The 27,516-nt window shown below is 44.5% G+C and overlaps 1 protein-coding gene across 1 annotated transcript in view; it reads left to right on the top strand.

Moving 5' to 3' along the window:
• Window positions 1-27,516, top strand: part of AFF3 (ALF transcription elongation factor 3) — a 260,314-nt gene that overhangs the window by 227,524 nt on the left and 5,274 nt on the right. Inside the window, exons 14-18 of the mRNA XM_066621326.1 lie at window positions 1,270-1,397; window positions 13,701-13,764; window positions 16,957-17,093; window positions 19,647-19,718; window positions 26,586-26,679. Coding sequence (XP_066477423.1) covers window positions 1,270-1,397; window positions 13,701-13,764; window positions 16,957-17,093; window positions 19,647-19,718; window positions 26,586-26,679 — 495 coding nt within the window. The remainder of the gene's footprint in view (window positions 1-1,269; window positions 1,398-13,700; window positions 13,765-16,956; window positions 17,094-19,646; window positions 19,719-26,585; window positions 26,680-27,516) is intronic.

Raw genomic sequence — 27,516 nt, 5'->3', positions numbered from 1 at the left:
TATTTTCACTTTCTACAAACTGCGGGAAGCCCCGCAGAGGGCTTGGACCCTCGCCGCAGGTAGGGGATGTTAGCCAAAAACCCCTTTCCCCCCACAGTACAGTCCTGGGGATGACTTCACTGCCGTTTTCCCTGCCCCTGCAAAGACTTACTTCAGAACTCAAACTCCAAGAGAGTTTGAGAATCCCTGTCCTAATCTATGACTTCTAAGAAAAGGTATTCTTGTCCATGGGAAGGAATGCATCTTTTTCAATTTTCTCTGTTTTGGGACATGTGTGAGACATGTCTAAAAACAGAAGTATGCTGCTTTTCATATAACTGCTTTATGCATGTGTAAAATATATGCATTTTTAATTAACAGCCTAATCCTAGGCATGTCTGCTCAGAAGTAAACTCCAATGACACTTAGTCCCTGGCACGTGTAGATAGGATTGCTCATATGATTTGATCAACTAAAGGCTCAATCCTATCCTGCGCTGGAACAGGCAAGCCAGGAGGCTTGCGCTGTATCCAGCACAGGATAAGGGCCAGAAGCGGCTCAACCAGAGACAAGGGGAAACTTTTGTCTCAAGGGGAAGGAGGTGCAAACGTGCCTTACATGCTCATGTCAGGATTGCACCCCAAGATTTCTTTAATCAGTTGATAACCCTTCATCAGTAGACCCTTGGTATTACAACTAAGTTTAGGTATTTATTTTTCTCAGCATACTCTTGCCTGATTTAATAATATAATAATAATATAAAGTATTTATATACCGCCTTTCTTGGTCTTTATTCAAGACTTTATTCAAGGCGGTTTACACAGGCAGGCTTATTAAATCCACGCAGGGATTTTTACAAATTGAAAGAAGGTTCTCTCTTTCAAGAACCACCACATTCAAGCTGTTACACTCCGATCTGGTTTAACATTCTGGCCTCCATCCTCCCACGCTCCGAGCAGATGGAACAGCTCAGCTGCAGCTTGCCAGCTGCTTCAAGGTCGCACGGTGCCGGTGGCCTCGAACTGGCGACCTTGTGGATGTTAATCTTCAGGCAAATGGAGGCTCTACCCTCTAGACCAGACCCTCCTGCCCTCCTGATTTGTGAATAAAAGTGTCAAAAAAAGTGTAAATCCTTGTCATGTTATTATTTTTGTCTTGAAGCTGCTTTGTGAGATTCCCTTGAATGAAAATCATAGTTTGAGATGTAATGCTTAGATAAGAAACTACTATTGTTTATTTTTCTGCTAACTGTGATTCATTCCTGACAGTCTCCTTTTATTGCCTGTTCAGAAAGCAGTGCACTTCAATTCAGAAAATGCTCTACTCTGCAATAAAGTACAGTACCAAAAAGAGCCCTGGTCACCTGTATCCAGTTTGCACAAAGACTGTAGGAGAACAAAGCTCACCTTTAATGAAGGGTGAATATAGATTATTTTTTCTTTTTTATTATAAAAATGCAGACAAGAGAGAAATGTGTGGAGTTAAGATAAAATCAACTAGAGATCTATTAGAGAAAAGACATATGAGCAACAGCAGACATATGACATTTGTTGTTCTAGAATGTAATAAGCTATTTTGTTACATTTTTGGAGCCTCATTTTATGGTGGGTGGTAGCTACTCTGTTGTTTTTATATTTACACTGTTGCTGGTATTGTTCTTGGTGGTTTGGTTGGTGCTGCTTGTTGTGTATTGTTGGCTGTGTTTGTTGTTGCTTTGAATTGTTTTATTATATTGTTATCTGCGTTGGGCATTTCCTAACTGGGTGGTGAAAGGTAGGATACAAATACCTTAAATTAATAAAGTATACCAAGGGCACAATCCTAACCAGCAGTTACGCTGGCATAGGAGGCCCTGGAGTGTCACAAACATGCCTTGGACGGGAGCCGTGTTGGCTCATTGCAATGCGTGGAGGCAGGCAGAGCCCCCACAGCAGCTCCTGCGCCACTGCTTGTGTTGGCACGCTCGCGCTGGCACAAGCGGTGAAGGTAGACGGGAGGGGGCGTTTCTGGCCAGGGGAGGGCATGCTGGACTATGGACATGCTGGACTATGCCATATCCTAACCACCATCCTGGCCCACCCTGCATTATACCAGGCTTCTAGGATTTATATCAGCTAAGTAGCTGGCACAGATACAAGAAGCCTCATAGGACTGGGGCTTTATCCAGGGTCTGGGGAAGTATATCCCCTTACCCCAAGGAGACCTCCAGCCGCCTCCTAACCTGCACTGGATACAGTGTAGGCCATAAGTCCTTGGCTGTGCAACCACAGGTTGGGATTGGGCTGCCCATTGCTTTTTTTGTGGCACATAGTTATTCCTAGAAGCATTAGACCAATGAAAAGAATTATTGTTTGCTAATATATTTTAAAATGTTGCAGTTGGTACTAATGAAATTTGTAAGTCTTCAACACTAAGCAAACTTATCAGAAATCAATGGAGCTTACTGGCAAATAAACATTGGTGTATAAATTTCTCTGTTTTATAACTTTGTAGGATCCACTTTGCATTTTATATTTGTACTTATATTTTGTACTTCCAAATACAAAACATGTACATGCAGACGCGTGTGGCCTCTGGGAACCCAGTGCCTCGGGAACTAAGTGCCAGGTAAGGCACAAGAGTTTAGCATCTGGGTGAGTTCAGCAGCAGGGCGAGGAGGCCAGGGCCCCATAGGCTGCCCTTCCTCTTCCCTTGAGAAGAGGGCTGCTATCCAGTGTACGGTTTTTAAAAGGACCCCTAAATAAAACAACAACAACAACAACAAAAAAGCTATGCAGTCAGACAGCCAGCAGCAGGGTGGGGGCTATCCAGTGTTCTGCATCAAGTGCCACATGTATGATTATATGCCTCTGGGGCATAAGTCATGGGTGTGTCCTCGATGCAAGGAGCTCCAGGCTCTCAGGGAACGCGTCTGCTCCCTTGAAGCCTTGGTGGCCGACCTGGAGAAGCGCAGGCAGCCAGAGGAGGACCGTGGGGAGACTTCTGGGGACGATCAGGCTTCGTCCCAACCTCAGGCGTGCAGCTCCTTGGCTGCCCGGGTGGGAAGTCTCGGGACTGGAGGACGTCATCCTGGAGAGGAGGGAAACAATCCCCTAGGGGGGATCCCTTCTCCAGGGGATGGGCCCGTATCCGAGCGCACTCGGGATACTCCTCGGCGGGAGGGGGGTCGGGGGCTTCTTGTAGTGGGGATTCGATTATTAGAAACATAGAGAGGGGGGTTTGCGACGGATGTGAGGACCGCATGGTGACTTGCCTGCCTGGTGCGAAGGTTGCGGACATCACTTCTCGTCTAGACAGGCTGGTAGACAGTGCTGGGGGAGAGGTAGCGGCTGTGGTGCATGTCGGCACCAACGATGTGGGCAAGTGTAGCTGGGAGGTCCTGGAGGCAAAATTTAGGCTTTTAGGCAGGAAGCTGAAAGCCAGGACCTCAAAGGTAGCGTTCTCTGAAGTGCTACCTGTTCCACGCGCAGGGCCAGCTAGGCAGGCGGAGATCAGGGGTCTCAATGCGTGGATGAGACGGTGGTGTAGGGAGGAGGGGTTTAGATTCGTTAGGCACTGGGGAACGTTTTGGGACAAGCGGGGCCTGTACAAGAGGGACGGGCTCCATTTGAACCAGAATGGAACCAGACTGCTGGCGCATAACATTAAAAAGGTGGCAGAGCAGCTTTTAAACTGATCCCTGGGGGAAGGCCGACAGGAGCCGAGGGGCATCCGGTTCGGGACTCCTCATCCCTATGGGATGAGGATGGGGAGGTTAGAGAACAACAAGACAAAGGCAGGGTAGGAGAAGAAATTGGGAAAGGTAGGGTGATGGGATGTGATAGACGGTTTGGCACAATGAGAGGATGCGGGGACAAAGGAGCGAATAAGCAGCCCATCCTGGGGCATTCCGTGTATAAATGCTTTTATGTGAATGCCCGAAGTCTACGAGCAAAGGTGGGAGAACTGGAATGTCTGGTGACAAGGGAAAATATTGACATAGTGGGCATAACGGAAACCTGGTGGAATGCGGAGAATCAGTGGGATACCGCAATCCCGGGCTATAAACTCTACAGGAGGGACAGGCAGGGGCGTGTTGGAGGTGGGGTGGCCCTTTATGTTAAGGAAGGGATACAATCCAGCAAAGTAGAGATTGAAGGTGGGTCCGTCTCCACCGTAGAATCTCTGTGGGTTAAATTACCAGGCTTGTGCAGCGATGTAATACTGGGGGCGTGCTATCGTCCTCCAGACCAGAAATCTGATGGGGACCTTGAAATGAGGAAACAGATCAGGGAGGTGACAAGGAGGGACAGGGTTGTAATCATGGGGGACTTCAATTATCCTCATATTGACTGGGTCAATTTGTGTTCTGGTCACGATAAGGAAACCGGATTTCTTGACGTGCTAAATGACTGTGGCTTAGATCAGCTAGTCACGGAGCCCACCAGAGGACAGGTGACTCTGGATTTAATTTTGTGCGGTACGCAGGACCTGGTTAGAGATGTAAACGTTACTGAGCCATTGGGGAACAGTGATCATGCTGCAATCCGTTTTGACGTGCACGTTGGGGGAAGAATACCAGGCAAATCTCTAACAAAAACCCTTGACTTCCGACGGGCGGACTTCCCTCAAATGAGGAGGCTGGTTAGAAGGAGGTTGAAAGGGAGGGTAAAAAGAGTCCAGTCTCTCCAGAGTGCATGGAGGCTGCTTAAAACAACAGTAATAGAGGCCCAGCAGAGGTGTATACCGCAAAGAAAGAAGGGTTCCACTAAATCCAGGAGAGTGCCCGCATGGCTAACCAGCCAAGTTAGAGAGGCTGTGAAGGGCAAGGAAGCTTTCTTCCGTAAATGGAAGTCTTGCCCTAATGAAGAGAATAAAAAGGAACATAAACTGTGTCAAAAGAAATGTAAGAAGGTGATAGGGGAGGCCAAGCGAGACAATGAGGAACGCATGGCCAGCAACATTAAGGGGAATAATAAAAGCTTCTTCAAATATGTTAGAAGCAGAAAACCCGCCAGAGAAGCGGTTGGCCCTCTGGATGGTGAGGGAGGGAAAGGGGAGTTAAAAGGAGACTTAGAGATGGCAGAGAAATTAAATGAGTTCTTTGCATCTGTCTTCACGGCTGAAGACCTCGGGCAGATACCGCTGCCCGAACGGCCCCTCCTAACCGAGGAGTTAAGTCAGATAGAGGTTAAAAGAGAAGATGTTTCAGACCTCATTGATAAATTAAAGATCAATAAGTCACCAGGCCCTGATGGCATACACCCAAGGGTTATTAAGGAATTGAAGAATGAAGTTGCAGATCTCTTGACTAAGGTATGCAACTTGTCCCTCAAAACGGCCACAGTACCAGAAGATTGGAGGATAGCAAATGTCACGCCTATTTTTAAAAAGGGAAAGAGGGGGGACCCAGGAAACTATAGGCCGGTCAGCCTAACATCCATACCGGGTAAGATGGTGGAATGCCTCATCAAAGATAGGATCTCAAAACACATAGACGAACAGGCCTTGCTGAGGGAGAGTCAGCATGGCTTCTGTAAGGGTAAGTCTTGCCTCACAAACCTTATAGAATTCTTTGAAAAGGTCAACAGGCATGTGGATGCGGGAGAACCCGTGGACATTATATATCTGGACTTTCAGAAGGCGTTTGACACGGTCCCTCACCAAAGGCTACTGAAAAAACTCCACAGTCAGGGAATTAGAGGACAGGTCCTCTCGTGGATTGAGAACTGGTTGGAGGCCAGGAAGCAGAGAGTGGGTGTCAATGGGCAATTTTCACAATGGAGAGAGGTGAAAAGCGGTGTGCCCCAAGGATCTGTCCTGGGACCGGTGCTTTTCAACCTCTTCATAAATGACCTGGAGACAGGGTTGAGCAGTGAAGTGGCTAAGTTTGCAGACGACACCAAACTTTTCCGAGTGGTAAAGACCAGAAGTGATTGTGAGGAACTCCAGAAGGATCTCTCCAGACTGGCAGAATGGGCAGCAAAATGGCAGATGCGCTTCAATGTCAGTAAGTGTAAAGTCATGCACATTGGGGCAAAAAATCAAAACTTTAGATATAGGCTGATGGGTTCTGAGCTGTCTGTGACAGATCAGGAGAAAGATCTTGGGGTGGTGGTGGACAGGTCGATGAAGGTGTCGACCCAATGTGCGGCGGCAGTGAAGAAGGCCAATTCTATGCTTGGGATCATTAGGAAGGGTATTGAGAACAAAACGGTTAGTATTATAATGCCGTTGTACAAATCGATGGTAAGGCCACACCTGGAGTATTGTGTCCAGTTCTGGTCGCCCCATCTCAAAAAAGACATAGTGGAAATGGAAAAGGTGCAAAAGAGACCGACTAAGATGATTACGGGGCTGGGGCACCTTCCTTATGAGGAAAGGCTACGGCGTTTGGGCCTCTTCAGCCTAGAAAAGAGACGCTTGGGGGGGACATGATTGAGACATACAAAATTATGCAGGGGATGGACAGAGTGGATAGGGAGATGCTCTTTACACTCTCACATAATACCAGAACCAGGGGACATCCACTAAAATTGAGTGTTGGGCGGGTTAGGACAGACAAAAGAAAATATTTCTTTACTCAGCGCGTGGTCGGTCTGTGGAACTCCTTGCCACAGGATGTGGTGATGGTATATGCCCTGGATGTCTTTAAAAGGGGATTGGACAAGTTTCTGGAGGAAAAATCCATTATGGGGTACAAGCCATGATGTGTATGCGCAACCTCCTGATTTTAGGAATGGGTTAAGTCAGAATGCCAGATGTAGGGGAGAGCACCAGGATGAGGTCTCTTGTTATCTGGTGTGCTCCCTGGGGCATTTGGTGGGCCGCTGTGAGATACAGGAAGCTGGACTAGATGGGCCTATGGCCTGATCCAGTGGGGCTGTTCTTATGTTCTTATGTGTGTACAATGTTTTACCAATGCATCGGTAAAGCAGCTACCACGTTTTCCAGACTCACAAAGAGAGTCTGGTCCAACAAGAAGCTGACGGAACATACCAAGATCCAGGTCTACAGAGCTTGCGTCCTGAGTACACTTCTGTACTGCAGCGAGTCATGGACTCTTCGCTCACAACAGGAGAGGAAACTGAGCGCTTTCCACATGCGCTGCCTCCGACGCATCCTCAGCATCACCTGGCAGGACAAAGTTCCAAACAACACAGTCCTGGAACGTGCTGGAATCCCTAGCATGTATTCACTGCTGAAACAGAGACGCCTGCGTTGGCTTGGTCATGTCGTGAGAATGGATGATGGCCGAATCCCAAAGGATCTCCTCTATGGAGAACTCGTGCAAGGAAAGCGCCCTACAGGTAGACCACAGCTGCGATACAAGGACATCTGCAAGAGGGATCTGAAGGCCTTAGGGATGGACCTCAACAAGTGGGAAACCCTGGCCTCTGAGCGGCCCGCTTGGAGGCAGGCTGTGCAGCATGGCCTTTCCCAGTTTGAAGAGACACTTTGCCAACAGTCTGAGGCTAAGAGGCAAAGAAGGAAGGCCCATAGCCAGGGAGACAGACCAGGGACAGACTGCACTTGCTCCCGGTGTGGAAGGGATTGTCACTCCCGGATTGGCCTTTTCAGCCACACTAGACGCTGTGCCAGAACCACCTTTCAGAGCGCGATACCATAGTCTTTCGAGACTGAAGGTTGCCAATACATGTGTACAATGTCCATTTATTAAGAGTGTGGTTCTCCACCAGTATCAACTAAAATCATATAAAAAACTGAATTCAGTAAACTTTTTAAACTTTTTAAAACATGCAGTTGGCCATTATGCACAGGGTGAGGAAATATTTAGCGTCTTGACTAAAGATTGTTGAAAGTTGTGTCTGTGACTCACTGAGAAAGCTAGATCTTGGGACACAAGCTAACCGATCACTGAAGTATTAAATGTGGGGAAGTAATCCATACTACAGAATGTATTTATGCTACAGTATGATGGCAGCTGACTTTTTGTAAGTCTTATTTTATGTGACAGAATTTAGAGCAGGCCTGCACAACATGTGGCTCACCAAGTAGTTGGTAAGGAATGTATTCTGATGTATGAAGTGCTCAACATTGTATTTGTAGTCTCAGGCAGGCAGCAAAAGTTTATCTATCAAACCCCTGGTGGATTGTGTGTTTGGTTTGATGAGTCACAAGTTCTGCAGGCCTGATTTCCAGATGAAATTTTGAAGAGATTTTGAAGGCATGAGTAAACTCTATAATAAACAAACTGACATTTTCACCACCCCCGTGCGTAAATCCCCCCCCTCACCTGAGGCTCATGGAGCCTTGCACAACCGTAGGCTGCATTGGGGAAGCTTCCTGAGGCTTCCCCAACGCTATAAACTGTGCTTCCTGAAAAATGGAAGCACTCTTTCCGACTCCGTCAGGAGCCTCAGGGAGGCTTCCGCAAGGTCCTAAGGGCCTGCATCCGGGGCGTTTGCCCCATTAAATATAATGGGAGGTGCACCACTGGCACCCCTGATCTAATACTATTGAAAAGCATTGTATTTGAGTGGACACTGGTTCATTCACACGTTATTTCACTGGCAGAAACAGATGCCTGTGCGTGTGTGAACCAATCCCAATGCTTCCATACATTAGGGTACAAAATACATTGGTAGAAAAACATATCAGGATCTTTTTTTTATATATGCATTATTACATAACTGTAAAGGGGTTGGTTTTGGCTTTTTATAAAACTTTGGTAAAAGTGTGTCTGAAGAGCTTCAGGATATGCATTTTTCCATACTGATTCTAGACGACTTGTTTATGATGGCCAAAAGTTTATTAGGTTTCTCTTAATGAATCTTGATAAAATAATAAAATTCTATATCATAGTAAATTTATATACAACAAGAAAACAGCTTTGTGAGGTGAAGTATATTGGTTAGATCAGAACTGTATATTTGAATGAAGTTAACAATTCATATTTTATGGAGTTTGAACTGCAGGGTACTCGGTAAATACCTTAGTGTTGACTTAAAAAGATATTACCTTATCTACTGATGCATTATTTAAATAATTTTCTGTATATCCTTTCTCTGCAAATTCACTGCATAATATAAATAAATGTAAATATAAATGTAAATTTTTTTGCACCTATCTGTATCATCCATAGCAAATTGCATTCAGTAGTCTGGAAATTCATTTACAAATTTAGCGTGTTTATGTTGTATTAGAAAGAATGGGTTTGAAACTACTTCCATGCCAGCTTCTGTGTCTGTCTGTGCAATATAACAAGTAGTAGAAATGCTTTATTTCTTGCTGTCTTAGAACAAGGTTTTAGAAAAAGTGATGGCAATAGAGCTAAAAGTGCTTCTTTTATAGATAGTAAATTTTTTGATAATTTCAGCCTCGATTAACCTCAGACGTTGTGCTGAGATTGTCCTTGTTAAAGTGATTACAAAATTTTAAGGTCTTTTGTGAAGGGATCATTCAGTGTGGGTAGTCTGACCTGTCGTTATTCATAATACTAATTAGAAACACTAATTAGATACATTCATAGCCAATATGTTTTTCCCCAGGCAGATCTTAATTATACCAGACAAGAAAGGAATTTGCTTATTTTTTTTATTTAGGGGTTTTATTTATTTATTTTATTTATTTAGGGGTTATTATTTAACCCCTGCTAATTGGGTAAGAGGCACTTTTTCAAGTGGGTGCTCCTCTTTTTAGCAGGGGGAGAGTAACTGGCCCACCTCACCCCAGCACTGTCTGTTCTAGTGGCTGTCTGCTGGTATTCATTTGCATCTTTTTAGATTGTGAGCCCTTTTGGGACAGGGAGCCATTTAGTTATTTGATTTTTCTCTGTAAACCGCTTTGTGAACTTTTAGTTGAAAAGCGGTATATAAATACTGTTGATTGATTGATTTTTGTTTAAAATTTATTCTGTGAAACAATGATTATTGCTGTGATTAAATATCTTGAGGATTCACACTAGAAATGAGTATTTTAAAATAAATGTCCAAATAGTCCTTTTTTCCAAAAGACAATGTCTCTAGCCACTTGATGAGACTCAGAACCTCATCTTATGGCCTACTGATCTAACATAATGGCTCACAAGATTCAATTTAACCTACTCAGGTAACATGCTTTGCATAGTAATGTGTTCATTACCTTTCCATAGACTTTTTGCCAGACTTGCCATGCTGCAGACAGGACAGGCAACCAGTCTGTCTCCAGTCATTGCTTTCACGAGGCATCTTTAACACTAATGTTGAGCAAACTGTTCCAGGGAGAAAAGTTCATGGACTGTTCCCCTTTCCAACCTGTCTCCTGACCTGTGGTCAACTGTTGGTCTTTATGGTGACCTTGCTAGTCTGCAGGGGCTGCTGTTGAATGCCAGGTCAGTGTAGCAGCAAGACTGGCTTCATCCAGGATATAATCCAGGATGAGGGAACTGATCTTGTGGGCATTATGAAGACCTGGTTGGATATAGCTGGGGGCATAGTCTCTTTCAGCCTTGCTGACTAGTTTTCTGGATATTATAGCATCCACAGTTGGCAGGGCGTGGAAGGGGATAGTACTGGCCTATCGTGAAAACAGTCCCCTCAACAGGTACCCTATCCAGCAATTTGCTGGGTTTGAGTGTGTTTGCGTTGTGTTGAATAGGTGAGACAAAGAAGGGCTTCTGTTGGTGCACCTTGTCACCATGCTGCCCAACAGCCATCCTGCCTGAACTGGTTGTGGTGATCTCGGCATTGGAGTAGGGTGCTATGAGGGTGGAAGAGAGTAACTTCATGTCTATTATGGACAGACATTTCCTGGTGGGGTTTAGGGTGGTGACTCCCCCTTACCTTTACAGAGGCAGGAGCTTGATGGTTTCTAATGGTTTTCTGAGGGCTCTGTGGGACATTGTTGTCACCAAGGCTGGCAGCTCATCTGTGGCCTTGGTCAATCTCTGGATTGAGGAAACAGCTAGGATGGTGGACCACATTACTCCTGAGTGACCTCTACCCTGCTGCTGAGTCAAGCTGGGTCCCTGGTTTACTGGGGAACTGCAGGTGATGAAGCAACTGTGTAAACACCTGGAGCGATAGTGGAGGAGGAATTGCAATGCATCTGACCATACACAAGCTAGATCCCATTTTAGGGTCTACTCCATGGCAGGGATGGCAACAAAGAAGGTTTTTTCTTTTCTTTGCCATTATCGCATTTGCTGAGAGCTATCCAGCAGAACTTTTATGTGTGATGCAAAGCTTGATTGGTTCAGCACAGGGGATAGATGACACGGATTTTACATTGGCTTGCAATGATGAGATTACTATGCGCTTTGTGGATCAAATCACTGACATTCACCGTGACATGGACTCCACATTGGCAGAATTGATTCCTATCTCAGGCATCTGGTGGTCCTATTATTTGGAATTTTTTTCAACTTGTGCAGCGTCAAGATGTGGACGGTGTCCTTTGTAGTGTATGTGCATTGACATGCCCATTGGATCCTTGCCCAGCATTAGATCAGCCTGGGGGGTTTGGTCACATGGGTGGATGAGACAGTCAATGCATCGAGGGAGGGAGTTTTGTCTGTAAATAGAGATAGTATGCCCCCTCCTTAAAAACCCTGCCTTTGACATTTGTAGTTTTAGATGATTTTTGGCCTGTCCTGTACCAAACTCTCCTTTTGGGGCAAGGTGGTCAAATGGATAGCGGTGGCCCAACTCCAGAGGGTTCTGGAAGATACTGATTATCTGTATCCCTATCAGCCTAGCTGCAGGCCTATCAGGACAGATACAGTCTTGGTTGCCCTACCTGATTGCCTGCACTGGGGTTTGAACAGGGGCCGTGTATCCTTGTTGTTTTGGCTGTATTTCTCAGCAGCATTCAACACAATTAACCATGGTGTCCTTCTGGGACATTTTGTTAAGTTAAAGATTGGAGGCATTGTTTTGTGGTGGTTCCACTCCTTCTTGGCCTAGAGATCCCAGATGATGGTTCTGGGGTGAGTCTGTCACCCTGGTCTTTGATTTGAAGGGTTCCACTGGGTTTTGTCTTCTCCCTCATGCTGTTTAATATCTACATGAAACTGCTGGGAGAGGTCATCTGGGGATTTGGGATTGGCTGTCACCAATATGCAGATGACACCCAGCTCTATCTCTCTTCTCCATCTTTGAGAGCGGTAGTTGTGGTCATGGAGCATTGCTTGGAGGTGGTGTGGAACTGGATGTGGGCTAATAAATTGAAACTAAATTCAGACAAGACAGAAGTCCTCTTCAAGCATTGATGCAGGTGCTGGAGCATCAGTTTGCTCTGAATGGGGTTGTACAGTCTCTGCAGGAGCAGGTATGCAGCTTAGGGATCCTCTTGGATGAATAGTTACTCTTGGATTGGCCAGTAGTAACTGTCACCAGGAGTGCTTTTGCCCAGCTTCAGCTGTTGCACTGTACCTGTGCATTCTGACCTAACTCTTTCAAATGGCTTTTGGTGGTGAGTAGGTTGGTGGATTTTATAGGTGGACTTATTAAGAGGGATCTGCCGAACTTTTTACTGTGTTTATATTTAGCTGCTATTTTTATGTTTTTATTTATGCTATTGTGGTTTTAATATGTGATGTTATGTATGCTTCCTTGTGAGTTGTAAACCATGTTGTGCAGCAGATTTTGTTACGTGGAGAAAGGTGATATACAAACTTGCAAATAAGTAAGCAAACAAACAAATACATAAAGGGGCTCTTGGATAGCCTGCCAGGTTGCAATCTAGAGACCTGCTCAGTACTTTCTAGCTTTTGTAATTCAGGCACTATAGCCATGGTTTCTCCTGCCTTTTTTCCTCCCTAGATTCTGTCATCTGCCTCTTACCCCCATCCTCTTTGTGATCCAATTGTAGTCCTGCTTTTTACAGCAAACAAGAAAAATGCTCTGACAAAAGCATTTAGCAATATAAAACAAAACTTGAGGTTGCAACCCTGTACATTTCTGTCTTTCAGAGAAAATAAGGAGACAACTGCAGACTATCAAGGTTGCAGTACCCTGGAGAGCTCCAAGTGAGCAATTTACTTCAGCAAGGTTCAGAGAAGGAATGAGGGCTTAAACACATTCAGGCCCAGACTACCCTGTCCCCAGGCTCCATCTCTCCACCTGGAGAGCAGAGAAATTTAAGGGCCTGGAATCTCACCTTTAAAGGGTCTGTAAATACTTCACATTGGTTTCACTGTGTTCCTCATGGCGCAGAACCAGCTCAGGGCAGCACAATGTCCTGATGTTGTTAGAGCTGGTTCCTCGAGGGACTGAGGAACCCGAGGGTTCCAGCTCAGTGACACCTGACTCCAGAATCTCTCCTTCTGGGGTTTCTGGCTCCAGGGTCTTCAGCTCTAAGCTCTACTGGTTGGCAGGCCCAGGCTCCAGTCTGGTGTCCAGGTCTGAGACTGAATCCGGGACTAATCCTTTCAACCCATCTGTCCTGTCCTCCAAAGGGTTATACTGAGCTGCTGTTCAGAGTAAGGGTCATGACGAACAATGGGCCAGGGATGCCTTTTCCTTAATATTGTACATATAAAAAATATAAATCTGAATGAAAATCAAGTTTATCCTTTGAAGGTTGGTTTATACTGTGTTTTTGGCTTCCCACAATTTAGTATTTATTTCTGATTCCATTCAAAATTTGGGAATCCATGAAATACATACATATTATATCTGTTTCTTCACTTTGAACATAAACCATTAAATATTGTCTTTAAATATGTAGTGCAAAACAGAGTATTTTTAACAAATCTGATAGACACAAATATTTTCTTTTCTTGTTTTTTCCCCTTCTAGGCCACACAATTTAGATTATTTTATGCAGGAAGCTAAGAGGAAGAAACATAAAGCAGATGCAATGGTGAGAACATCTGAGTTTCATACAAGTTATTCTGGAATATCAGTATAATGGAACTTGATCACACAAATTTAGCTAGTTCTTATTTTTAATGTATTTTAAGATAATTAGCATCATGTCAAGTATCAGGGGTTTGCATTATTGAAAGTTGCCAAGTGTTCTGTGATTATCTCTGAGGGTCACCTTTTTGCTCAAAAGCTTTGTGGGGTGGTGGCAGAATGACTTTTTTGGGGGCCACCCAGGGCAGTTTGCCAAGTTAAGTTTGCCCCTTAAATCTGAAACTGACCCTGATTAGTCTTGTAGAAGTAAGAAGTATATGTCATAAAGTATGCATAATTATTATTTATTTATATTATTACTTCTAATAAAAATATCTGTACCACTTTTTACCAAAAAAAGTAGCTCATAACAGTTTACATAGATAAAAAAAAGAGTTCCCTGTTCCCAAAGGACTCACAACCTAATAAAAGATGCAAAAGAGAGACCAGCAGCAGCTGAATAACAGAGGATGTCAGCCTGGGTGAACAGAGACACTTGCTCTCCCCCCATTATAAGAGGATGCTACTGAAAGGATGCCTCTTATATCCCAGTCTTATGGAGGGCTTACGGTGATGGTTCCACTGATCTGCCACCATAGGTCCTCTTATGGTGTCATAAACAGTGTGCCACTGGCCACTGTCGTGCAATGCATGGCTGCTGGAGCAAATGGCCGCAGTTCCAAGTTGGATGGTGGTAAATAGGATTGGTACCTTAGTTCAGTAGCTATGCCTCAACAATAGCTGTGATCAATTAACAGATAAATTTTTGGATATGTTGAAATGTAAGTGTAATCATATAGAGCAGGAGTGCCCAAACCCCGGCCCTGGGGCCACCTGCGACCCTCAAGGACTCCCAATCTGGCCCTCAGGGAGACCCCAGTCTCCAATGAGCTTCTGGCCCTCTGGAGACATGCTGGAGCCCACACTGGCCTGATGCAACTGCTGTCAGTGTGATGGCTAACTGTTCGACCTTCTGCGTGAACTGTGAGACGAGGACTCCCTCCTCTGCTTGCTGTTTCACATCTGTGAAGCAGCAGCGGCAGCAAAGGCTGGCCTTACTTTGTGCAAGGCCTTTTATAGGCCTTAAACTATTGCAAGACCTTCATTCATTCATTCATTCATTCATATAAGTTCCATTTCTAATATATTCATTTATGTAAATTTATGTAAATGTATTCAAATTTGAAATGTAAATTAATTCTTTTTTTTTACCTGCCCCCAACACAGTGTCAGAAAGATGATGTGGCCCTCCTGCCAAAAAGTTTGGGCACCCCTGAAATAGAGTGAACATAGCCCACTCATAGCCCAATCCTATCCAACTTTCCAACATCAGTGCAACCACAATGCAGCCCTGGGATAAGGGAACAAATGTTCCCATACCTTAAGGAGGCCTCTGTGACTGCATTCCCAACACAGGAAGCAGTGCACACCCCATAAGCACAGCAGCACCGGCTCTGGAAAATTGAATAGAATTGGGCCCTCATTTGCCTTGTTTCTTTTTATTTAAAATGTGTTCTATTTTATGTCACATTGGATTTCAAAAAGATTGTTCTTATATAGCTAGTTGGTTAGTTTCAGTGTTATATTTATAAAATAATAATATACTCCCTAATTATACTTAATCCACCTGCTTCTGTTGATGATAGTGGACCTTGGTTCAGTGCTAATAATGAGTTTAGAACCAATACATTTAACATGGCCTGTGGCCTCCAAAACTGAGGAGTTTTTAATAGTTTCTTTTATATAATTTCAAATGGAATGCTTTTTCTGCAACTAGCCATTACCATAAATAGTAGTTTCAAATAACTTTTGTTCAGATGATTGTTCAGAATCCATAAACACACTTTCCACTATTTCCACTTCCTCTACTCTCCATAATTCTGTCCATAATTCTGTCTACCCTAAATAATTCATTTTCCCCCCATTTACCGACTTATACGTATAACTATTTATTTAGTGATGTCAGTTTGGTGAACGTTACCCAAAGTGAATTTACAACATAATTTTGGACAGAGAATTGTCTCCATGAGTTAAAATGTCCTCATCATTTCCCTGTGACGATATAAAAACCTTTCATACTATGCAAGCAATCCATTTGATGAACCATTCCATATGTTGTGCTAGTATTAAATAATACTGGAAGAATGAGAGAGCAGGAGAGGCAAGAGCAAGAGCACCAACAGTGAAAGTTATGTAGTATCAGTGAATGGTTCCAATCAGCTTGTCAAAATTCACTTTTTAGATTTTTGTCATTACAAAATTTACCCAAACTCTCCCTGAGATCTCATAAAAATGTGCTTGACAATTCTCCTATATTTATTGATGTGAATAGAATTAAAAGTATTTCCAGACTCTTACCTTGCTTTTACCATACAAAATCTAAATAATGTGAAAATTCTGTGTGTTGTGAAGGAACAAAATAAGGACTGATTATATCTAAAGTCCTCAGAGTTTGAAGCAGATTCATTCTGAATGTGGGGATGAAAGCATACATTGTATCTGTCTTGGTTATTAGCATTACATTTCTGCAGGCATACAGACATATATCTGCTGGAAACTTGCACGCGGGACTGGTCTTAGGAGCTGCAGGGCCCAATGCAAAACATGCAAAACCTCCATGGGACCCTCTACTCACTAGGATGAACTGCAGGAGTGAGGCAAACAGCAGCATCATTACTGCCAACGGCTCCTGGAGGGACCTATTTCAAGCCAGTCAGACATGAGGGAAGGCTGTCCATCGGCAATGCTGTGCTCTCCTCGTGACACCTTGGCCTGAAAGATTCCATGTTGGAGCATTGGCTGTAGAGCAAGGTGCTGGCTGCAGCTGCAAACACTCCACTTTCCACCCCAGTGTGGGGCCCTCCAGACGTGGGGCCCAATTTGGCCAAATTGGTCAAATTACCCTAAGGCCGGCCCTGCTTTCACGTTCCATTATAAGACATATACTGTGCATGCTAGGTGGCTATATTGCTCTTTGCACATAGTTTTATGACTTCAACCACTGTCTCTTCTGTTTCTAGTCTATTCATACTTCTCAATCTCATTTGTAAACACAAGTGATTATTTCCTCTGTAGGTTAATTTTTTTAATCAACATACATTAACCTTAGCAGCAATTGTTTTCTGATTTATGGGTTTCTTTGTGCTAAATTTGTAAGGTGGAGAAATTTGGTAAGGCACTGAATTATGCTGAAGCTGCATTATCATTTATTGAATGTGGAAATGCTATGGAACAAGGACCAATGGAATCGAAGTCCCCTTACACAATGTATTCAGAAACTGTTGAACTCATCAGGTAAGATTTTATATGACCATTGATTACATCTTCTGTCTGTGCAGTTATACTTCTATGTCAAACATGTATTTGAATACTTGTAAACATACAACAATTATACGTAATGAAAGTATGAATTTGTTATCCATTATAAATTAAGGACTTTAAATTGCTCGGTCTAATCCCGCCTCCTTTTATGGCAATCAGAAAATCTTGCTATATTTTATGCTGGTGCACATGTTTCTGTTCACAAGACATTTGGTGTGGTCATACCATGCCAATAAGAAGCAGCCTTACAGATGCTTTTCACTGGTGTTGCAGAGATATTCCTGAAACCAGGCATATCATAACTTTCTATCTTAATAGTGGTGAGAACATTGCAGAGAGATCATTTACCGTAAAATGCAGACTTGGTTTCCCATAAATTGCTTCAACAGCCCAGTTTGATTACTATATGATCCACAAGAGCAAGGACCAGATTGCTGCTAAGAACAAGGCACACTTTCACATAATACTGCCTTTTTCCATGCCTGTGCGCAGTGGGTGAAAGTCAAAGAGCTACTTTAGGTGTGTACATGGCTTGTGGCATGCCCAATAGGATGTTTGACTTTTTCCCTTTCAACATCAAATTCCCATGCTATATCCTACTGCTTTTAAATTCCTTTCAGTTCAAAAAACTGTTTGCCATAGGCCTGCTATTTGAGAAGCAGAAGTCCAAAGCCTGCGTGGTCATGTGGAACCTGATGGTGGTTCTTTGGATTCCAGCCCGTATGCTTCCATACTCCAGAGGTGTCATATCGGTCAGACTTCCAGTTGTTGCATCACTAACAGACATTTACATTTGCAATACTCTCCAGTTGTGCCATTCAATCATCACTCCTGAGACTCTTCAAGTGACTTTCTGCAGTTTCCAACCAGGAACAGCCATCCTTAAGACTATGGCAGGCCATTTAGTTCATCTCTAAATTTAGAAATCACCTAATATATAATGTGGACTGCATATTCATTAAAAGCATTAACAAGTTTGTGCTCATAGACTTACAATATATAGTTGAAGATGAGAAACACAAAGAACGAAATGGGAAGAAAGAATTCAAGGTGACAAGTATAGGGCACAATCAAGAATCCAAAAAGTATAGAAAAGAGAAGGCAAAAAGGAGTAATTAAAGATCAGGATGAAAACCAAAGCAATAATACGACTTTTAGGAAGGTTTTTTAAAGTGAAGGAAAGGTTAGACAAATGTTCATTGGGAAAGCATTCCTTGGGTAGGCTGCAGAAAATGAAGAATACAAGGAATTGCATTAGGTTGATACAATCAGCAGAGATTATGAAGATTACAAAAAATGGAGAACAAGAGGGGGCAGAAGATAAATTGTTTGTTCTTGATATGCAATTGTAAGAAAAGCCAATGCAAAGAGGGCTAAAGTAGCAGACAAAATATGTTAGATAATCAGAAGAACCAACAACAGAAGTGAGGTGAGAGGCAAGTCAATAAGTCATTACAATCATCATGGAGGGGGGAGGAGTAAAAAGTGGAGACTGCTGGGGAAAAATGGGCAGACTTTGGTGATGGCACAGAGGACAAAAGCAGCATGTTTTAGCAGAAGAATTGATAGAAGCAGAAAGGAAAAAGAAAAAAACTATCAATGGTTCTTAGTTGTCTTCCACAAGAAGATGTTTAGGTCATTACTGAGTGAATTTCTAAAGGCATTAGAGTGCTAGAATAAAACTAGGCAGATAGTATTGGAAAAAATTTACCACTCAAAAAGGTAACAAGCATGGATGCAATAATAGAAGTGAATAGATATGACAGGCTGACAGCCCTATCATAAGCTGCTCAGCATGCCTAAGCTACTCAGTACCAAAAAATGGCTGCTGCGATATCCTAAGCACACTGGGCAGCTTCCAGCAGCTCATCAGAAGAATGGGATGTTCCTCTCCTTCCTCTGAGTAAGGAAAGCAGCCCCACAATGGGGCTACTCAATTTTGCAGCAGCCTTTGGGCTGGTACAGAATCAAGAGCCTCCATGTTGGACCATGAGGCTTGACACAGTGCTCAGGATCCAGTGAAATTTAACTCCACTGGTCCTGCCCTTCTCCCGCCCCACTCCCTCCCCCCTGCAAGCCTCCTCCCCACCCTCTCCCTGCCTTCACACCACCTCCCCCTGCCCCGGAACACCTCCTCCCTACCACCCCATGCCCCTACCTACCTCTCTGCCACCCAGCAATTTGAGCAACCGCCAAGTGACAGAGCACCAGCTTTCCACCGGCACTAACCCAGCACTGGCTGGCACTGGGCTAGCTCCATCACTGGGCTGGAGCGCACAAACGTGCTTTATGGCTGGTGCACACTGTTTAGGATTAGGCTCTAAGGCTGCAATCCTATGCACCCTTCCCTGGGAGTAAGCCCCATTGGACACAGAGGGAATGAATTCAAAGTAAACATGCGTGGAATTGCACTGGAAGTCCTCAACTACCATGATTCAGATGAGTTCCATTATTATCTGACACTTAATATAAAAATGTTTTGCTGTGAATAATGCATGTTGACATTTGCTGACTTTTCTTTTGAAGGTACGCAGTGAGACTAAAAATCAACTCAGGCCCTAATGCTATTCCAGAAGAAAAACAGTTAGCAGCATTATGGTTAGTAAATGAAATGCACTATAGTTTAAAAATGTATTTAGATTTGTTTTATTCAGTGACTCAGCCTTCAAAAACCAAACATTAATATCATTAGGAAAACAGCTGTTATTTTAACTTTTGTGTTTAAGTTTAAAAAAAAAAAAGGATTTCCTGTTCCAAAATGTTCCAGCCTTTGCTTTTGAGCTTTTCATTTTGTTACCATTTTTAACAATCTACATTCTGCTTGTGTAAACAAGCTCCTCATGCATATTGATTGTGATACAGTAGCTATCGTTCTTTCATGTAATTAATTTTAGCTGCTTTCTGATTTCTGTTTTTATTACTGATACACCTTAATTGCCACAGAGTCAAAATAATTTCCTCTTTGTATACCATTTTAGGCTCAGTCATAAAACAGTACTCCATTTCATGAAGGCTTGTATTTTGTTGGATGAAATAGTTTTAAGTAGCTCTCGGAAGTAAAGGTTTTCAGATTCATGTGTTTAATTAGCTTTAAGACAGTTGCTGTAAATCAAAAAAAGTAAGTTGTAAACTGTAAGTATGAAGTTATAAGTATGAAAATTGCATACAAATTTTTAACAACCCCGTTTCAGTAGCTACAGCCCAGAGCATATGTTGTGCATGCTAAAGGCTCAAGTATAATGTACAAGTTTCTGCATACACAGCAATCTAGAGTGCACAAGCACATAGAGTGGCGTTGGTGCTGTGAACAGGAAGCATACATCTCATATAGCCTGTTCCTCTGCAAAACAGTAACATCATTCTCAACCCCTTTCTTTTTGCCTACTGCCCCAGGGGAACCAAAAATGGGCCATTCCCCCTTAAAGGGAGTGGACCAGGAAGGGGTGACCTTACGGCGCCTCAGCAGTTGCGGCACCATGGGGACAAGGGGCTTTTTTACGTACCTGGGGGGGTCATGCTGGCCTCCAGGAAGCTCCAGAACTCTGATCAGAAACCAGAAGTGGGCTCTGATCACCAATCAGAGCCCTGTGGAGCTGCAAGGAGGCTTGCAGAGGGGGCTGCAAGCTTCCCAGACCCTCCTGGAGGGTATCCTTGACAGGTAGGGGACTGGAATCTGAGATCAAAAGGGCCATAGCCAAAAAAAGGGGTGTTGAGAATGGCTACACTAGTCAGTAAAACGCAACAAAATAAGTTAGAGTGCAATCCTAAGTGCACCCTAGGCCGGTCCAGATCCCTTGCACTGGCCCAGGAGGGTTGCAAATGTGCTGTAAAGCATGTTTGCGCCTCCTCAGGAATCAGCTGGGCTGCATTCAGCCTCCGTGTCGACTTGGGGAGGGAGGGCAGAGAGGAGGTGGGAGGATGGTGTGAGGTAGGTGTTCTGGGGCAGGGGGATGGTGGGCAGAAGGCGTTCCAGGGGGCGGATGGGCAGGCAGGTAGGGAACGGGAGGCAGGGCTGGGACCTGGCTGTTATGCCAGATCCCAACCCCATTCCCCAAAGAGTGCAGAGTGGCTTGAAACCTCTCCATTCTCCTCCTGAGGGGGCACAAGTCCAAGAAGACCCATTGGGGCTGGGTGGCTTACCTGGGGGTAAGGGGAAAGAGTGGCTGAGCCACTTCTGGTCCCAATCTTGCGCGAACTGGTGTGCCGCCAATGGTCCCCAGGTGTGCCGTGGGAATTTGGGAGAGGGTCATTTATCAATAGGCCCATTAGGGGATGTGAGCCCCCATTGACAGCACAGTGTGACTTGTCAATTGTCAAAAAGGCCCATTTGCTATCATTGTTAGAACAATATACAGTACAAAGTAGCTTGTTAAAAGTACAGGTCTGTAACATGGGCAGGAGGTCTGGTCTAGAGGGTAGAGCCTTCATTTGCCTGAAGATTAACATCCACAAGGTCGCCAGTTCGAGGCCACCGGCACCATGCGACCTTGAAGCAGCTGGCAAGCTGCAGCTGAGCTGTTCCATCTGCTCGGAGCGTGGGAGGATGGAGGCCAGAATGTTAAACCAGATTAGAGTGTAACACCTTGAATGTAGTGGTTCTTGAAAGAAAGAACCTTCTTTCAATTTGTAAAAATCCCTGCGTGGATTTAATAAGCCTGCCTGTGTAAACCGCCTTGAATAAAGTCTTGAATAAAGACCAAGAAAGGCGGTATATAAATACTGTATATTATTATTATTATTATTATTTCCCCAAATGCAGTCACATCCCATGGTAGTATCAAGTCTAATCTATCAAAAATAAAATATTAAATGGGGACCCACCTGAAATTGGCTCACAACCCACCTAGTGGGTCCCAACCCACAGTTTGAGAAACACTGCTCTAGGGGAACAGACAAGTACAGCCCTCCAAGCCTTCCAATAAATGACTACCAAACAGTGAAGATGCTGTTTGGCAGCTGTTTGCAGGACTCTCAGTAAGCTTTCAGTGGGGTGGTGGTGGAAGGGGAAACACTTTCAAGTTGGAAAGAACCCCCAGTCCCCTCACTCTTTCCATTGGGAAGCAGATTTATGCATAGGCAAACCATGCAGAAATGTATCTGGTTGTATTTTCATTTCAATGCTCATATGGGCCCCATTGCACTTGCAGGGTGCATCTTTTGATGTGGATGAGAATGCACAGCATCACCCAAGGCCACTAGTTCTTGTGTGTAACTCTTTGTAGGAGAGGGGTCAGGGCAGTCACCCCATCCAGCAAGAGTAAGCTGTACATGTGAGCAATCTTTCATGCATACACTTGTGGATATGCAAGCGCATCTGGATACATGTCCCCATCTGCATCGTAATGTTTCTCTGAGCCTTATTGATCTGGGTATTTCTTTTGATGATGATAGGGAAGCTCTGCCTCCTGTTGTTATTTTTAATCAGTTGCCTTCAGCAACAGCTGGATCAGGACCATTCCCTTTAACATTCTTACTGGCTCTGAGCTTGTGAGATTACTATAAATGTGATATAATTTGGAATTATTTTCTTCATATTTACAGTAAATTTTAACATTTATGTTACAATAAGGTTTTAAATAAATAGTGTTACATAATATCAATTTTAAAAATACATAATTTTCTTTTGGTGATACTTTAAAGAGAACTTAAATTGGCAGGCCTTTCTTGCAACACGAGAACTGGGAAATTGTTCAAACATTTTTTTTAATGACCTTCTCTGTTGCATGAGAAGGCAAGGTGTTGTAAATAGTCCTGCAGAGCTAGCAATAGCATGTCAGTGTATTTAATCCAAATGCAAAAAAGGCACTGCATCTATTTAAGGAGAAAGGTCAAACAGAGGGAAAGCTGGAGGAGGATTTGCTCTTAACATACTGAATAGCGACCCTTACTCATTGCCTGCCACATAGCAGATGAGTTGCTTTCATTTGCATATTCACTGTACTTGGGAAGGTTACAGGATGAGAGTTATGAGAACTGTAACTCCATTGTGTTGTCTGCTTCTAGACAGAGCAAGCTTGGCACCATACCATGGAGGAACCATTGTACTGGCACATCTTTTTCATCCCCTAAGCAGACACTGACCTCTAGTGGAATAAGGGGAAATGCAAGTCAGATTCTAACAGATTTTATAGGAATAAAACATGAAATAACAGAAATCCTAAATAATGAAGCATACCTGTATTCAGATATGCAACTTGATTTTACCCCTTCTTGGATATGGATTATCAGGTCTCCTTAAGGTGTGCCTGAAACATACGCAGTTGGCACTATGACAGTCTTGTAAGCAGAAGTGTCTCTTTTAAATTAAATAATCTCCACTTTCAGTTTACAAATCTTAAAGAAGGGAATGTCCAACGGGAGCTGGAATCCCATTGGATTTTTCTTGGTTCAGATGAGTCCTTGCAGTGTTTTGGCCAAGCTGCAAAGTTGGTGATTCAGTGCAAGTCACATGATAATTTCCCACTAGTGTATACAACACATTAGGAAATCACAGGGTCAGAGTACATGGTACTTCAACATGGAGACTTGCTGGGCAGCACCATTTTCCCTTCTGTCCTTCCCTATTGTTGATTTTTAGGTTACCATTTGATGCACATTAGTACTAAAAGCACCAAACTGACTGCTCCTAGGCAGACAGACCCTTATTTTTCCCAAATCTGTTACATCTTGAACTGGCACCCTTGGGGCTGGTGACCATCCCCCTTGCAGCTATCTCCCACATGTGGACCAGCTCCAGATTCATGGAATTACCCCATTCATTTCCAGAGACATAGCATTTAATTGTCCCTTGAGTCAGTGCAGTGAAGAAGCTTTAGGAACATGTGAAACCTCATAAACGTAGTGAGATGATAGTTTATTCGGAGGCGGGGGACCGTTTTCTATGGTCCGCCCTCGGAGGCTAATGGATCCTGAAGGCTTCCTGAGGGCCCTGGGGGATTTTCCCACTGCCAAGACTGGCGCCTCATCTGTGTCCCTGGTCGACCTCTGGAATGGGGAAATGTCCAGGGCTGTGGATGAGATTGCTCCGGAGCTACCTCTGCCACGCCGCAGACTCGGAGCGGCTCCTTGGTTTACTGAGGAGCTGTGAATGATGAAGCGGCAGGGCAGGCGTCTAGAGCGACAGTGGCAGAAAACTCATGATGAATCCGATCGGACACGGAGTAGAGCTCATTATAGAGCCTACTCCGTGGCGGTGGTAGCAGCGAAGAGATCGTTCTTCTCTGCTACCATTGTGTCTGCTGATAGCCGTCCGGCAGAGCTGTTCCGTGTGGTGCGGGGCCTCCTTCATCAGGCCCCTTCGGTAGTCCAGGAGGAATACACGGTCAGCCGCTGTGACGTGTTTGCCCAACACTTTGCAGATAAAATCGATCGTATTCGTCGCGACTTGGATGCCACATTGACAATGTCTGATGTTGTCCCCTTGGCAACTGCTTGTCCAGTATTGTGGGATTCTTTTCAGCTTGTGCAGCCTGAGGATGTGGACAGACTCCTTTGGAGTGTGAGGCCGTCTGCCTGCCTGTTTGACTCTTGCCCAGCTTGGCTGATTAGAGCGGCCCGGGGGGGACTGGCTGAGTAGACGGGGAGGGTGGTCAACTCTTCTTTGATGGAGGGGACGTTGCCGCTCGCCTTGAAGCGGGCGGTGGTTCGCCCTCTCCTGAAGAAGCCCTCCCTGGATTCCACTGTGTTGAATAACTATCGGCCAGTCTCCAACATCCCGTTTCTGGGCAAGGTAATTGAGCGGGTGGTGGCGGCCCAATTCCAGAGGGTCTTGGTTGAAGCGGATTATCTAGATCCTTTTCAATCTGGTTTCAGACCGGGCTTTGGGACGGAAATGGCCTTGGTTGCCTTGGTGGATGACCTACGCCAGGGACTGGACAGGGGGAGCGCGTCCCTGTTGGTCCTGCTGGACCTCTCGGCGGCTTTTGATACCATCAACCATGGTATCCTTCTGGGCCGATTGGCCGAGTTGGGAGTTGGAGGCACTGTTTTGCGGTGGTTCCGCTCCTACTTGGAGGGTCGGTCCCAGATGGTGGTGCTGGGGGATGTCTCTTCGACACCCTGGCCCTTGAGGTGCGGGGTGCCGCAGGGTTCAATTCTGTCCCCCATGCTATTTAATATCTACATGAAACCGCTGGGAGAGGTCATCCGGGGGTTTGGAGTGATGTGTCATCAATATGCTGATGACACCCAGCTCTATCTCTCCTTTCCTCCAGACTCCAGGGTGGCGTTTGAGGGCCTGGAGCGCTGTCTGGAAGCAGTGAGGATCTGGATGGGGGCTAACAAGCTGAAATTAAATCCGGATAAGACAGAGGCTCTCCTGGTTCGGAAATCCTTGATGCAGGTGCTGGATTATCGACTGGCTCTGAATGGGGTTGCACTCCCTCTGAAGGAGCAGGTTCGCAGCTTGGGGGTCCTCCTGGACTCGCAGCTGCTCCTGGATTCCCAGGTGGCAGCTGTGGCTAGGGGGGCCTTTGCTCAGCTTCGGCTGGTGCGCCAGCTGCGACCGTACTTGGATCGTGCAGACCTGGCCACGGTGATCCATGCCACGGTGACATCAAGGTTAGATTACTGTAACGCGCTCTATGTGGGGCTGCCCCTGAAGACAGTTCGGAAACTACAATTAGTACAGAATGCGGCGGCCCGTGTGGTCACCGGAGCCAGGCGGTTTGACTCTGTCAGCCCACTTCTCCGGGGGCTACATTGGCTGCCCATTCGTTTCCGGGCCCAATTCAAGGTGCTGGTTTTGACCTTTAAAGCCCTATACTGCTCTGGGCCAGGATATCTTAGAGACCGCCTACTCCCGTACAATCCGGCTCGCCCTCTCAGGTCATCAGAGAAGGCCTTTTTGCAAGTGCCGCCACCCAAGGAGGTCCGGGGGGCGGCTGCAAGAAATAGGGCCTTCTCGGTAGTGGCACCAACATTATGGAACTCCCTTCCCCTTGACTTGAGAATGGCTCCCTCTCTTGAGAGTTTTCGGCGAGGCCTGAAAACACTGTTGTTTAAACAAGCCTTCTGATTTCTGGCCTTCTTAACTTTTTTATACATCTTTTAGTTTTTTACAGGCTTGATTCCTCGGTGATTTGCTCTTTTATTCTGTCTTTTAATCTGACTACTGTTTTTATGGCCTCTGTAGTGTGTTTTTGAAATGTTTTTATCTGCTATGTATTAATGTTTTTAAAATCTGTTTTTTTTAATATGTTGTTAGCCGCCCTAATATGTTGTTAGGGAGAAGGGCGGGATAAAAATAAAGTTTTATTATTATTATTATTATTTATTGAAAGAGCTGAAGGTGTCATGACAGAATACATAGTTGCTGCCAACAGAATAACAATTCCATATTGTACAGTCTCATTTTTCTATGTTCCTGCAATTTCTGGTCAGATTTGTTTTGCAGTCTTTTTTTCAGCACTTCAATAACTTGCAAAATTTGATTGATTAAAGATACTTTCTTTCCTTTTCTTACAGTTACCGCTGTTTAGCACTTCTGTACTGGAGAATGTTTCAGCTCAAAAGAGACCATGCTGTAAAATATTCAAAAGCACTTATTGAGTATTTCAAGGTATTTTCCTGTCTGAAAGAAACATTTGTACACTTTAGAAAGGCATTCCTGCTCTGACCAAGAAGCATGCCAGCAATTTTTCTGAACACATTCACATTCAAAATCTGTCTTCCTCTGGACAAGATTCCCACTCCCCATAGCACCTCTTTCCCAAGAGATGGGTTGGACCCAGACAATATACTGGTTACTTGGTCTCTGTCAAGGTCAAAAAGTCAAGAGCATTCTTCAACTTAATATTATATACCTTCTGTTTGATGATGTAATTGTTCTGCCTCAGGTCAGGGTCACCTGATTATCTTCACCTGATTTCTGACCCCTTTCTGGTGGTCAGATATGCCCAACCTGGGCTCATGCCAACTTTATTATGAGGATTAGCTAGGCTGATGTCTCCTAGGATGAAAGTGTTTAAGGGTGCAGTCCTAACCCCTTATGTAAGTGCTTTCCAGACACTGACATAAGGGCAATGCAGCTCTGAGTAAGGGAACAAACATTCCCTTACTTTGAGGAGGCCTCTGTGAGTGACACTCAACTGCAGGATGCAGCACATGTCCATTGGCACTGCTATGCCAGTGCTGGAAAGTACTGACATAAGGGGTTAGGATTGCGCCCTAAATTCCCTGAATGATGGATTATGTGCTTTGATCACAATGCTGGCAATCCTGAAGTATTCACTAGCCCTTGTTTGGATGTCAATGACCTTAACGGGCTCTTTTGGAATAAAAGAGGAGTGGGAAAATTGGGATTTTTCACAACTTCTGACCATGGGTTGACTACAAGAGAAATTATAAGCAAGTATCTCACAAAAAAAGTTTAACCCAGAAGTCAATCTCTTTTTAT

This window comes from Tiliqua scincoides, chromosome 3 (genome assembly GCF_035046505.1).
Source record: "Tiliqua scincoides isolate rTilSci1 chromosome 3, rTilSci1.hap2, whole genome shotgun sequence".
Lineage (NCBI taxonomy): Eukaryota > Metazoa > Chordata > Lepidosauria > Squamata > Scincidae > Tiliqua > Tiliqua scincoides.
This window is presented reverse-complemented; position numbering and strand designations above follow the sequence as displayed.